The 14248-nt window shown below is 37.9% G+C and overlaps 2 protein-coding genes across 2 annotated transcripts; one reads left to right on the forward strand and one right to left on the reverse strand.

Annotated features, from left to right (window-relative positions):
• The first annotated feature begins 472 nt into the window (after positions 1-472).
• LOC106377113 (tyrosine-protein phosphatase DSP2) lies at positions 473-3768 on the forward strand. The gene is made up of 6 exons (XM_013817284.3): positions 473-881; positions 977-1070; positions 1423-1512; positions 2945-3002; positions 3102-3145; positions 3240-3768. The coding sequence occupies exons 1-6, from the start codon at positions 592-594 to the stop codon at positions 3423-3425; spliced, it is 762 nt and encodes a 253-aa protein (XP_013672738.2). The 5' UTR covers positions 473-591; the 3' UTR covers positions 3426-3768.
• A 1080-nt stretch (positions 3769-4848) lies between these two features.
• LOC125586201 lies at positions 4849-6152 on the reverse strand. Its single transcript, XM_048756043.1, has 2 exons — positions 5847-6152; positions 4849-5742 (listed from the first exon to the last, which is right to left on the reverse strand). The coding sequence occupies exons 1-2, from the start codon at positions 6150-6152 to the stop codon at positions 4849-4851; spliced, it is 1200 nt and encodes a 399-aa protein (XP_048612000.1).
• Between the last annotated feature and the right edge of the window lie 8096 nt (positions 6153-14248).

Consider the following 14248-nt stretch of genomic DNA (forward strand, 5'->3'; position numbering starts at 1 on the left):
AATTGTAGTTTTACCCAGCAACTTAAGTTCTATGTTGAATTATCGGCTTCACTTGATCACCACAAATATGAACTGTATTTCTTTGGCGTGCGATTCAAATAAGTAGTTTAACAAAATATAAAATAGCGTATTATAATAATACGTGCGAAATCGTATATTATCTACTGAAAGTCTGAAAAAAAAAATTAACCAACTCAACTTGTAAACCAGTTTGTCATATTCTGTTTCTGGAAATAAAAGGTTGTGGAATCTTGGCGTATGTATACTTTATATTTACACATGAATTAAGTATTATTTATATTTTCATATATCCCGCAAAACAGAATTAACATCATGCAACGCTTTTAAAATTAATTAATCGAAAAACACACGCAAGTCTCATTCACCATCCCCTCAAAATTGTTCTTTTTCTTTTCTTATCTCTCTAAAAGTTACAAAAGCGACAACAAAGTTACTCTCTCTCTACAATGGCGTGTCTATATAAAGCAACAAGGTTGTGGAAACATAACTACCATCTTCATTACTTCTCCATAACCAAACCGAGAAATCAAAAACAAGACAAGAGACAGATCTTCAGAACTCGTTTTGAGGATGAAACTGATTGAGAAGACGATGAACAAGTCTATCAAGGAGGAGGAGAAAGATGATGGAAGCAAAATCTTCCAGACGATCGAAGTAGCTAAGGTTGACCACCGGAGCAACGTATCTCCGCCGCCGTCGGCTGGTACCACCACACCATTGGTAGAAGTTTCCACCGGCGACGAGCTTAGCCTGCTTCCTCCGTTGAACTTTGCGATGGTCGATAACGGTATCTTCCGGTCTGGATTCCCGGACTCGACCAACTTCTCCTTCCTCAAGACTCTTGGCCTTCGCTCAATCATGTAAGCATTACGATCAGTTGAGTATATTTTCTAAATAAAAACATATATATAGGAATAGTTTATTGAAGATTTTCTTGTTCTTGTTTCTGTGAAAGATCGTTGTGTCCAGAGGCGTATCCTGAGAACAACATGCAGTTCCTCAAATTCAATGGGATTAAGCTTTTCCAGTTTGGCATTAAAGGCTCTAAGGTTTGTGTCTGCTTTTGCTTTTTATTATGTTGGCACTTTCTTGCTACTCTGTTTTCCCCAATGCCCATTTACTTTGATCATTGTCTTGCTTGCTCAGTAATTCTGTTTTACCAAGTGTTATTAGCTCAACTGAAAAGTATACAATGCAAATCTTAAAGGTCACGTTAATGAATGACTCTTATATTAGAGCAATATAATGTGTTTTTGAGCAAAAAAAAACTGATATTAGAATTCCCAAGAACCCTTCTAGATACCCTAGTGACAATTATTCCATTTTTAGTGAACCTCTCTTTTCCCTGAACTACATAAAGGGAATTCTCAGAATTTAAAGTTTATATCTTTAAATTTGCAGTGTCTCCCAGGATTGGAGAACGAGGTTTGGTTGCATCTTCGGAAGCATCAGAAAGAGGGTTCCTATACAAATGGAAATTCCAAAACTACGGTATTAACCTGAATACTATTTGGATGATACCTTCTTATCACAATCTGAATTGCTTAATATGCATGTATCCTAGCTAATTCGTCTTTAATCCTCGCTTAGTTTCATGTCACTTCAGAGTGGTCATTATCGTTGTCATGTTATGATTTAGACTTAAAAATGGCATTTCATGTGTGTGGATTTTTGTCTTGGACTTGACCCTTGTAAGAGACTATTCTAAACCACATTATATGACCTCCCAAGAAAAGCGTACACCATTCATTAAAATTCATGGCCCCATTGTTTGTTTCTTCTTGCCTTTTTTATTTTTGATAAGTATATTTCTTCTTGCCTTTCATCAACTATAATACCGCTTTGTCCTTTTACTGTATATATATTTTTAAAATTAGATAATGGGCTGCGTCAAATAAGTGCTGAGTTGCTTAATTCAATTCTTGTCAGAGATGCACTACTCTGAAAGTTTTTACTTTTCTTTTGTGTTTATGTGATACTGTTTTCTTGTTCATGTTAGTTGCGCGTGCACTTTGATGCATGAGTGGTATGTATACCTTATGCAATCTTGAACCAAAAAAATAAAATAAAACTGGTTCTTAAGGCAGCACAAGTTGTAGCTGAAAAGGACAATACATCTCAAACTTTTTGGTTCTGATTATGAAAACTTGCAGAAAGTGACTCGTCGAAAATGTGTTAGTGGTAAAGTTATCCACTTATGAACTGGTGGTAGGTATGTATCTAGATAAAGTTGGAAATGTGAAAGTGATAGATAGATAGTTCAGATGCTGTTATTTAAAACCTACCTATACCTGTCTCTTCATTTCAAGTGGCTTGTGTTTTGGTAAAATGACTCTTCGTTTCAAGGAAATGTTAGTAAGAGAGGGAAGAACAAAAAAAAAACTTGAGCGTAGAGTCGTTAACTAGTTGTCTTTATCGTAAAATGTCTTAGTGTAACTTTTTAGATTTCTACCGCAGCCATAAGTAACCAAACATTTTAATTTGTTGAACTTGTGATGGGGCGGCTAGTTTTAAATTGATATGGATCATCTTTATAACCGAAAAGAAAAGGCTAAAAGTAATTATAATTGTGCCAATATATATTGTTGTGGTAGTGATGAGAATTTTCTCTCCAATAGACTTGTCAATTAAGCTTTTTAGACTAGAAAACGATGTAAAGTGGCTTGTATCATCTTGTTAGAATGATTTGACTGGAAGGGCATGAATATTCCACAGTCATATTTTGTTTGTTGTGGTCTCTACTTTAATCTTCTTATTGGCTAAGATTCTTTATGTTGGGTGTGACAACTCTCTAGTCCTCATAGGAAGGCATTTTGGTTTTCATATTCGCTGCTTTTGATGGACCTTCTTTGATTTTGTGGCTGAAACTAAAACTTGCTAAGAAATCGATTGTGTGATCTAATCTTTCCTTATTTTTTTGCAGGAGCCATTTGTAAATATCTCAGATTATAAAATCCGTGAAGCACTTAAAGTCCTTCTTGGTACGAATCATAAAAAGCCCTAAAAGATACTATGTAAAAAAAAACATGTTTCACGCTAATATATGTCTAATAGTCTTTTCATTTCTTTCTAATCTTCAGATGAGAAGAACCATCCACTTTTGATTCATTGCAATCGAGGAAAGGTATGTAAAAGCGCGTAAAATCTCCTCCTTAATTAGACTAGTTGATCATATCTGTGTTTTTGACTTTAAAACAAATGTTATGTTGATATTGCAGCATAGGACAGGGTGTCTTGTTGGGTGCATGAGGAAACTCCAGAAATGGTGCTTGACATCGATCTTCGATGAGTACAAGCGATTTGCAGCGGCTAAAGCTAGAATATCAGATCAAATGTTCATGGATTTATTCGATGTTTCGAGTTTCAAAAACACTCCAATGTCTTTCTCTTGCTCCAGTAGTTAGGTAGATGAAGCAGCAGCAAACAACAACATTGTCCTTTGGATTTGATTGATTGATCCATCGGTCAGTCCCTTGAGCCTTTTTCGTATATCTTCTTAGCTGAATAACAAAAGGAGGAGAGCAATCATGAGCTACCAGAGGAATATCACCATCATTCTTCTTGTTTTTGTTTCTCTTTTCTCCTTATCCAATCAATAATAATACAACTATAGTAATTGGAAGAAGAAAGAAATAAGAGATTCATTTTCTTTTGATTTTTTTGTATGCTGATAATGCAATGTATCCATGTACTCAACTCATGTACTCAACTCATTCAGCTAGATAAATATAATAATAGTCATATTTATATCAGTGTTCCAAAAAAAAGTCATATTTATATCTATATAAATAAATGTTCACTGAATATTCATCTTTCTATATGAATGATGTTATGTACAGTATTTTTGAATTAAAATTTTTGAATGTTTTAAATTAAACTATATTACATTTTATTTAAAAACTAAAACATAAATTAAAATATAAATTATTAATTAATGGTAAACTTTTATTCGAAAACTATGTGCAAAAAAACTTATAAAAAAATATTATTTGAAGATGGAATAAATCTGAGTTCCAACATGCCCATCTAATAAAAATCTGATTTTAATCATTTAAACTAGATTTCGATCCGCACAACCGAGCGGGTTTTTGTTTTCATTTATTTTAATATAAATATTTTGTTTTCAATTCTAAATTGATATATATTATAATATATATGTGTCTATCAATTTTTAAAACATAATAAGTTTACTGTTTATTTTTTTCATTGAATAAATTGTTTCAAACTTTCAACTGTATTTGTATCTTTTAGATTATTATTTCATTATTAAAATCGTAACTATATATATAAAGATTAGTAAAATATTGTTTTATTGTCATATTCAAAGATATTGTAACATTTCACAAATTTAGAAAATTTTCAAAAAATTAAACTTTTCGCTTCATAGATTTATATTATCGAGTAAATAATTAAACATTTAGTTTTTGTTTAATTTTTAAAATAAACTATATAATTTAAAAAAAAAATTCAGTGGTTTAAGGTAGTAAAGATTAATCATTGTTAGATAATATGATTTTTGTTATTTAAAAAATAATCTTTATAATTTTAAAAATTAACATCGATAAATATTTAAATATTTATCATATAGAGGTATAGTATTACAACATTAAATTATATCTATTTAGTTTATTCTATCTATAAATCTAATGGATCATCTATTGTTTAAATCCAATTATTGATAGCTCAATAAAAAATTTTGGTAGACCCAAAATTTAAATGATAAGATTAGATATTAAATGTAACTTGACTTTCTAAAAATAGATATATTAGGTCAATTTTTTTAAAAAATCACGTATAAATCAAGTTGTGACTTTTATTTTAATATATTTAATATATAAGATAAAGCTCGTGCAAATGATAGCGTGAAACGAGGACTTGACCTAATTGCAAGTGAAGACTGACTACTGGGTTTGAGAAACGATGGCACATTAACGACCAAACATCTCCTCTATGAGTTACACACGAGTTAACGCGAGTCCACTCGTTCTGATCACCATTCTCAAGAGGCCACCGAAGGTTAGTGTGAGCCACAATAGCATAACGTTCGACTTCTTCACCAAGCCCGTCATTTTCACAATGCTTAAAAGTGACTGACATTGCTAACGGTATTTGACGGCGAGGATTGAATCTCGACGAAGTGAACGGCTCGATCTCGGCGTCGGTTGGGTAGAGAAAGCTTCGAGTTGCTTCGTTGATCGAAGGGGCGCCTCTTACGGCGACAGCACCGAGTTCGGTCGGGAGAATCGAGCTCAAGGGGACAGAACCGTAGTCGTACTTTGAATAGTTATGCATGACAATGCATGTGTACTGGAACCAGTTGGTTTGAGAATTCTCGAAACCGAAGAGGTTTAGAATCGAAGTGAATGGAGCGGTTTCACCGGCGGCGTTGACACGTGTCGCACCGACGAAGACGGAGCTCCAGAAGGCGCGAGCAGAGGCGGTTTGCTGAGGTGTGGAGAATAGTGAACCGCAGAGTTGTGGACCATGCGGTTCGTATTCTTGAATGCTTTGAGAGAAGACGTTACCGTACCATTGAAACTGAAAGCTGTCAGTGTCGTCGCTGGTGGCGAAGTGGTGAAGCTGGTCGAGGATTATGGCTGGTATAGGGATCTGTCTAGCGTAATCAGCGTTTATATGAAACGCTGAAGCGTTCCATAAGGATGTGAACTCGGGGATGATCGGAGTGATGTCGAAGAAGCGGCCGTTAAAGGAGGCTAAGGACTGGAAGAAAGAGACCAAGGGACCAGGAACTATACAAGACTGAGGAACTCGAGTTCGTTCAAGATTTGATAGTATTGAAAGAAAGATCCTAGTCTGGAACTGACGAAGTTGCGAAGGATGGTGAAGTTCCAGAGGAGAGAGATGTAGAGCTGTGAGACGATCGGGAGCCAGGAAGGAGAAGATCGGAGAAACTGGGTGGTGGTGAGCATTAGCTGGTCGCAGATTCCGAGGACGTGGAATAGCATTTGAGCGTCGGGGACGAAAGAGTTGAAGCGGGGAGGGTGGACGGTGGTGTAAGGTTGAGAGGCAGCAATCTCGAGCATGGCGTTGGGAGGAGCTATGTTGTGATTAGGGCTTTGAGGAACTGGTCCTCGGGGTGTCCGGTCGCGGCGGGAAGCATGTGGATGCATTGGTTCTCCGGGTAAAGAACAACGATGATGTTAAACGCCAGGCGACGATAGGGAGTGATTTAAAGGTAATTATAGATGGTAAGAGAGAAAATCATTTAGGGTTTCGATTTATAAATGTAAAAAGAGTCCAGTTACAAAAAAAAAATTGGTAAAAAGGGTAGAGCCACTCTGTGTTTTCCTATGTCACAAGTTACTAAAGTCACTCTGACTTTATCTATGTCACAAGTTACTAGAATTACTCTGACTTATGTCACAAGTTACTAGAGTTTGACTCCAGTTAGTAAAAGAGTACTCCAATCGATAAAAGACGCTATGACATTTGCAAGAAGATGGAGTCTCCTTTCTTTCCTATATAGAGTGAGGTACCAACTCTGAAAATTGTTTCTGAAGATACAAAGCTATCAGATACTGTGAAATGACATGACTTCAAATATGAATTTGCAGTAGGATAACAAAAGCAATAGAGTTTACTTGGTCCTGGAAGTAGCAAATACTATTAAGTGAGATGACTCGCCTGATATTCTGCTTCAACTAGAATACAATCTAGTGAATAAGGTTGTTGGAGACGAGAGATGATGCGATCCTGCCATATAAACAGGCAAAATATGCCACATTAAATAAATCATTTTGAACATAGCAGGAGATAACTTAGCATACACGAATATCCGACGGTAAGACGCTCAAACTAATAATGGGCTTTAGTTTAATACGGCCCAACGTGTTTATACGAACAAGAAATATAGCTATTGAAACAGTTGATACGTGAGTAACAACCAAAAACAAAAAAACCATATTAAGGAATATATTTGTTTCCTTCAGTCTCTGATTATTATGTATAAACAAATATAAAAAATCTAAATTTAGAAATCAAGAAACAAACCTAGTTTTGTCAGGTGCAATTCGGAAAGATCGCACAAAAACGGAAACAAAAAAAAAGTGAAACTATACTAAAACTAAAAGCATTTTTACTAAGAAGTTTTCATGAGAATATATCTTATAATAAAAATTAAAAGATGATAAAAAGTAATAAAATAGGATTTTCAAATGAGATTTTTATAGGAAGCTGAAGCGGATCGTTTGTGAGCAACACGAAAAGCCTATCTTAATCTACATGACCACAACGAATCAAACGCATTAAGAAAAGCTCAGCGGATCATAAGATAGTAAAATACTAGTGTCAATAAGTGCAATATTTGTATTACGATCTTGTCGATGGACATGTGAGTCATGTATACTGATGCCAAAGAGATTATGGTCCACCGCATGCTACATAGTTATACAAAAAAACTTACACGCCCAAATTCTTTACCTTGAGGAGTTAACAAGGGCCAGTCGCAGGAACAAAGCAATTTTCCCACCTTAGTGGTAGCAATATGATAGTAATTCTGTTAAGTGGTTTCTGCACGTTTATTAAATGTGATGGCGATTAGCGACGAGCTGCGGGACCGTCGGTGGAAGATTATGAATAGTTGGAACGTCTAAAATATTCGATCTATGAAACTTCTCTTTACCTTTTGATTTGTACAAAGACTCTTTACGTAAAGATTTTGACAGGTCTGGTCATTAATTAGTCTCTTAAACAAAAATATTAGGATTTGATTTGGACGAAAAATCCTGCATTTTATTGTTTTGCTGCTTAAATATTTTATGCTATTCTTTATATTTAAGAGAGAGCGTGAGGGATTCATTTTATCAGATAAATCTTGATCTTTGTCATCATCAATCTTAAATGTGCATTAATGGAGTCTGAGCATTTTACTCAGTAAGCACCATTAATTAGTCCATATTACTTCCTATGAGCAATAAAAAGACTCGTTGTGATGAAATTAAACAAGCAAAAGGGAGTTTGATCAAAGTGATCAATCACCATGGTAACGGCTTAATTTCAAGAACATGACGATCTTAATTAGTGACTTAAAAGTGAATGGACTTTGAAGATTCCACGTTTTTAATGTGCAAATGACTTGGAGATTAAACCAAAAACGGTATATATTGAGATTTCGGAAATGTCATAAGAGATGGTCAAATCGAGCGCTGGTCGTACACATGGGAAACCGTAAAACATCCTTTCCTAAAGGTTAACTAACGAATATTCAAACTCAGACACACAAATGCACAAGAAATCTCAATCTCTGTCCCAAAATATATATCTACTCACCAAATCAGCTAACCATACAGGGTAAGAAATAAAGCTATTAATATTAATGTGTAATAAGTGTCCATTAAAAAGTCAATTAATCTATTAAAGTTTCTTTATAAGATCGTAGGTGGGAATAGTGTAGCTTCGTTGGAGTGTGAGGGCGTCGGTGATGTGCTGGAGAAAATTTTGTCAGGGAGAGACATTTGGCACCCAATTATTTAATACTATTGTATAGTTTTTTTTGGTAAATGGAATGAAGATGTGTATACACCATCGACAGCATTATTAACTCCGTAGATTTAGAGTTAATTGAGACAGGAGGATGGCTTCCCGTGCGTTGCACGAACCACACACACCAAATTGCAAAATAACTTCTTCCTTTTTGTAACTAATGGCAAAATAATTTGCTTATGTATATATAAATAAGACTTTTTTGCTTAAATAAATAAGAGATTTTTTTTTTTTTTTGAAAGAATGCTAAATTTATTCATCTCAAAAACCTTTGTACAATAAATGAATCAGTGTTTGGAATGATATTAACTCAACTTCTGTACAAAATTGACTATACTCTATCGACTACCAAACCAAAGCTGCATGGCAGTTTGTAGTCTTGAAGGACCTGCCCTGTTTATTGAGGAGATGCGATTTCGCACTTGCTTATCAATTCTCGAGAGTAACAGAGCAGCAGACCACTCCCGTTCTCCCACCCGACGGCCATTTCTCTCCTGCCACACAGAGTATACTGCCGTTTGATATGCATACCGAATCAGGAAGGTTGTTGTTGCATCTCTAGTACCCTCAGACACCATATTTAGAGTCTGATTCCAATTATTAGAGAACCGAGAAGCTAACAACCTACCTACAAAACCATACCAGATGGTTTGAGAATATGAGCAGGTGAAGAATAGGTGATCTCTTGATTCCATGGAGCTCTTGCACAGCAAACACAGAGTGTCAGCTTGTGGGTTCCATTTTTGGATCCTGTCCCCAGTAGCTAGACGATCCTGAATGGCGAGCCATGTTATGAACGAAAACTTAGGAGTCATGCCCCTAAACCACACCCATTTGCTCCAAGTAACACGTGGGGACTGACTTCTTATGATCTCCCAAGTTTGCTTCGTACTAAAACAAGACTGAAAGTTACCTGCTTCTGTTTTCCACAATCGAGTGTCATCTTCTAGTGATAGGCCTCTGGTCCGAAGATTTAGAATCTCGTTCTCTGTCTGAACCAAAACCTCCACTCTGTGTCTGTGACGTCTGTATGTTTGGACCACAGCCTTCACAGTAGTATTTATTGGAATGCCCATGGTAATACAGCCTCGAGACCCAGTCAAGTCTATCAATCTTCCCAAAGGAGACCAATTGTCAAACCAAAAGGATGTGTAGGATCCATTACCAATCTCCATCTGAGTGAGCATCGATGCAAGGGGTCGAAATTTAAGTAACTTCTTCCATATCCAAGACCCCAAATAGCTTCCTTCATTAACACTCCACAGTGAGCCCTTCCTTATTAGATACCGATGAATCCAGCAAACCCAAAGCGACTCCTTAGCTGACAAAACTCTCCATATCAATTTGAGACAGCAAACCGAATTCACTTCATTGAGTGACCTCAGACCCAAACCTCCTTCTTCCCGAGGCTTACACACATCCTTCCATGCGATCTTAGCTTTATGCGATGAGAGATCAGGACCTGACCAGAGGAAGGCGCAGCATAACTGATCAATCTCCTTGATGCATTGTTTCGGAAGTCGAAATGCGGACATCCAAAAATTTATTAAACTGTGAATCACCGAACTAATGAGCTGCAGACGACCTGCAAACGAGAGTTTTCTTGCAGTCCATGAGCTGATTCGTTGCTTGATTCGCTGAATAAGGGGGCTGTAATCTTGCACTGTCATTCTCTTTGTCAACAGAGGGAGACCAAGGTATCGTACCGGAAGAGTCCCTGCCGCAAAGGGAAACTGATCCAGGATTTGGACCCTTTCCTCATCTTCCACTCCAGCCATAAATAATGTTGACTTCTCCAGACTTATAGTCATCCCAGACATCTCTGCAAATTCTTTGAAAACCAACATAATGCCTTCTATCGAACTCTTCTTCCCATCTGAAAACACCAAAACATCATCGGCAAAACACAGATGTGTTAGCCTAATATCTTGACATTATGGATGGTATCCAATCCTCTGCTCAGTTGCTGCTTTGTCCATCATTCTCGATAACACTTCCATACATATAACAAAAAGGTAAGGGGATAAAGAACAACCTTGTCTGAGACCTCTCTTACTATTAAAATATCCAGCAAGTTCCCCATTCACCTGCACTGAGAATGACGCTAGCTCAATACACTTCTTGATCCATAACACAAATCTCTCCGGAATATTAAGGGCTGATAGAGCTGTAAGGAGGAAAGGCCATTGGACCGAATCAAAGGCTTTCGAGATTTCAATTTGGACTGCACATCTCGTCGAAACAGAGGTCTTGTGGTAACTCTTCACCAGTTCAGAAGCTAGCAGGACGTTCTCCATCAGTAAGCGGTCTTTAACGAAGGCTGACTGGTTTTTGGAGATGAAACTGGGTAGAAGAGACTTGAGCCGCCTTGCAAGTATTTTTGAGATGACTTTGTAGACAACATTACAACATGAGATGGGTCGGTAGTCCCTCATGTGTAAAGCTTCCTCTTTCTTTGGAATCAAAGCCAAAATAGTGGAGTTAAGCCCTTTAGGTAGGAATCCATTCTCGAAAAAAGATCTAATAGCCATCACAAGGTCTCCTCCTACTACCGGCCAAGCAGCTCTAAAGAATTCATAGGTGTAGCCATCCGGACCCGGAGATTTATTCCTAGCCATACCAAAAATCACCTTCCTTATCTCCTCAGCCGACACTTCTCTAACCATAGAGGATCGCATTTCCTCACTGCATCGGAAGTCCAATAAACTCTGCATATCCTCCATTGTGACACCCCTGTAATCTGCTGGTTCATATGACAGAAAGCTACTAAAGTGCGACACTGCCTCCTTCTTAATATCTTCTTGATTATCAGCCACTGTACCATCTGATCTCTGAATTTCTCTAATGGCGTTCCGAGTTTCTCTTACTCTAGCAGCACAGTGAAACTGCTTGTTGTTTCCATCTCCAATATTCAACCAATGGAGTTTCGCTTTCTGACTAAGAATTTTCTCCTCCAAGTCCGAGAGGAACTGCCATCTTTCTCAAGCTTTCGTTTCTTCTTCCATATTCAGCTGAGTCGGATCAGTCAAAGTCTGTGTCTGAGTCGTACACAACTTGATATAAGCTTCCTTCGTCTTTTTTACTATATCTCCAATTTTATCTTTACTCAGTTTCCTCAGCAGTGGTTTAAGGCTTTTCAATTTCTTTCCAAGCCGAAACAGAGTAGAGGTCGAGATATGTAATGGTACTGTCTCATCCCAGAAAGATTTGACGAGCGGGAGAAATTCCGGCATATCATCAACTGCATTCGTGAACTTAAAGGGACGTTTTGGCTTCAATTGATCTGCTGTGATAGAAATTCTACAACGCTGATGGTCTAAGCATCCTCCAGCTTCAAATACGCAATAAGCTTGAGGGAACCTCCTCATCCAGACCCCATTAATTAAAGTGTGATCAAGCTTCTTGCAGATAAGGTCACCCTCTCTTTTGTTACACCAGGTGAACTTTGGCCCGTGGTAAGATATATCCAAGAGAGAACAGTAGGACACAGCCTCTTGGAAGTCTCCCATGCCTGGCGCTAGGATAGAAGAGTGCTCATGGCCTGAGTGTTCCTGATCCTCTAGTATTTCATTAAAATCTCCACATACTATCCATGGTTTATTTCTGATTAGCGGCGAGTCCTGATGTGCTTTCAGATCACTCCAAAGCTCCTTTCTCTCCTCTATCAGATTGTAAGCATAAACAAAGGTAATAAAAACCTCCTCCTGCACCCCCTCCATTAATACCGAAACAGTGATCATCTGAGCACTTTTGAAACAAGGTGTGATTCTCACTTTCGGACTCCATATTAACCAGATTCTCCCCAAACGGTGATGTTCATAATTTGAAAGAAAGGACCAACTAGGGTAGACCTTTGAGAGGATCCTCCCAACTTTCCGCTCCTTTACTTTTGTCTCAAGTAGACAACCAAACTGAAAAGAACCCGTACGAATCTAATCTCGAACTACTGACTGTTTTGAAAGTTTGTTGAAACCTCTGATATTCCAGAAGAAACCAGACATTAAAGGTTTTTACGGTTTTTCTTTTTATTCAAATCACTAGGGACAGCATCCTTAGCTTTTTGAACAGAGTCTCCTAGAATTTTGTGTTTTGATTTTGAGTCTCTTGGCAACGACTGTCTCTGAATCCCAATTTCATGCTTGACAGAGCTACCATTCTGCTTCACGGTTTCTCCATTCTCTTCCTTCGTGTCTACTATTTCACCTTCCTCCTCTTCCTCCGTAAGACTGAGAACAGAAAATCTGGAGTTTGAGACGATGGCTTGCCCCAACTCTGAGTTATGTAACTGTTTCCCCGGAGACTTGCACCCTTTCCCCGGAGTAATTTCCAACCACTCCTTCTCTTTGTCTACATCCTTCCTTTCCAACTCCACACATCCTCCAATCGACACCTGATTCACCTCTTTGTTTGAAGCCTGTTCTGAGATCCCCGGAACGTTTCCAAGTTCTGTTCCAGGAGAAACTGATACAGATAATTGTTCACCACTTGTTGAGCTTCCGTTCTCCTCCCCCACATTCCTACTTCCCTTATTGTCTGTAGATGACATACTTTCTTCTTTCTCCTGTTCCATAGATGGTTCTTCACTTTTTTCTCCGAGGTACAGAATACCTGTGACACCCTCTTCCATCGAAACTTCCTTACTGTTTTCCATCTCCTTATCATCTTTCTCAGAAATCTTTTTCTCTCCAGACTTATCAGAGTGTTGCCCTTCCCTTTTCTCTCCTCCATTTACTAAGCACACTTTAGCAGTGTGCCCCCACTTTTCACATGTAGAGCACCTTATAGGTAAGCGAGGGTAGCTATACTCCACCATTGTCTCCTTTCCTTGAAATGAGAATTTCATCTTATTCGGAAGCTTCTTTGTTAGATCAACATTTACAAAGATCTTCGCCTCTTTCAGATTCAGACACTGTGATGTTTCTGGATGAAGTCTAACAGGAGTACCCAGAGGGCTTGATACAAAGCTTAGACCTTTCCATGAAAACATATTCATAGGGACATTTTTCATGTGAACCCACATTGGTACCGACTGTATCTCTACTTGTTTTTCTTCAGCAAAAGGAGTCCACTTTGTCATCACAACTGGAACCTCTGCAAGATTCCACATTACTCTTCTCAATACCCGATTCCTCATCTCCGAGTTTGTGATTCGAAACTTCATTGTGTTAGCGTTGACCTCAAACACCTCTATCATCTGATTCTTATCGCTGAAAGCCCATATCTTATTAACAATTGCGTGAACCTTGGCGATATGTGGAGCAGTTTCAAGGAATTTCCCTATGAGGAAATCTTCCCACAAAGGAGCTGCATCCTTCATGACCTCTTCTGGAACATCCACCGTACCAACCCCATCTTTCATTTGAACATCGACCTCGAACTTCGTTAGAACTCGCTTACCTTGAACGGCTCCCACCCACGAACCAACTTTCTGACTCAACACCAACTGAGCACGCTGTGAAGCCTCCCCTGGAGGTACCGAAATCTCCGAATCTTCCATCAGAATGCCCCAGAATAGCGCCGGCGTGATGCCTTTGCGACGGCAGAACCCAAAACCCTCATCGCCCAAATTTTCGCGATAAATCCAAATAAAATCCTACCCAAAATCCTATCCAGAATAAGAGATTTCATAATAACAAAAATCAAAATAATGAAACTTTACATGATTGTAGTTGCTTTGTGTTTATACAAATACCATTTTAAATATGTCACTGAGAAATTATCTCAG

The sequence above is a fragment of the Brassica napus genome, chromosome C4, assembly GCF_020379485.1.
Source record: "Brassica napus cultivar Da-Ae chromosome C4, Da-Ae, whole genome shotgun sequence".
NCBI lineage: Eukaryota > Viridiplantae > Streptophyta > Magnoliopsida > Brassicales > Brassicaceae > Brassica > Brassica napus.

Bases quoted from the DNA above. Each gene is read 5' to 3' on its own strand.
- LOC125586201 (XM_048756043.1), bottom strand. From the start codon at position 6,152: ATGCATCCACATGCTTCCCGCCGCGACCGGACACCCCGAGGACCAGTT. The intron at 5,743-5,846 runs GTCAGTTCCAGA...TCTTTCTTCCAG, and splicing joins TCACCATCCTTCGCAACTTC to TCCTTAGCCTCCTTTAACGG.
- LOC106377113 (XM_013817284.3), top strand. From the start codon at position 592: ATGAAACTGATTGAGAAGACGATGAACAAGTCTATCAAGGAGGAGGAG. The intron at 1,071-1,422 runs GTTTGTGTCTGC...TTAAATTTGCAG, and splicing joins TTGGCATTAAAGGCTCTAAG to TGTCTCCCAGGATTGGAGAA. The intron at 3,146-3,239 runs GTATGTAAAAGC...TTGATATTGCAG, and splicing joins TTCATTGCAATCGAGGAAAG to CATAGGACAGGGTGTCTTGT.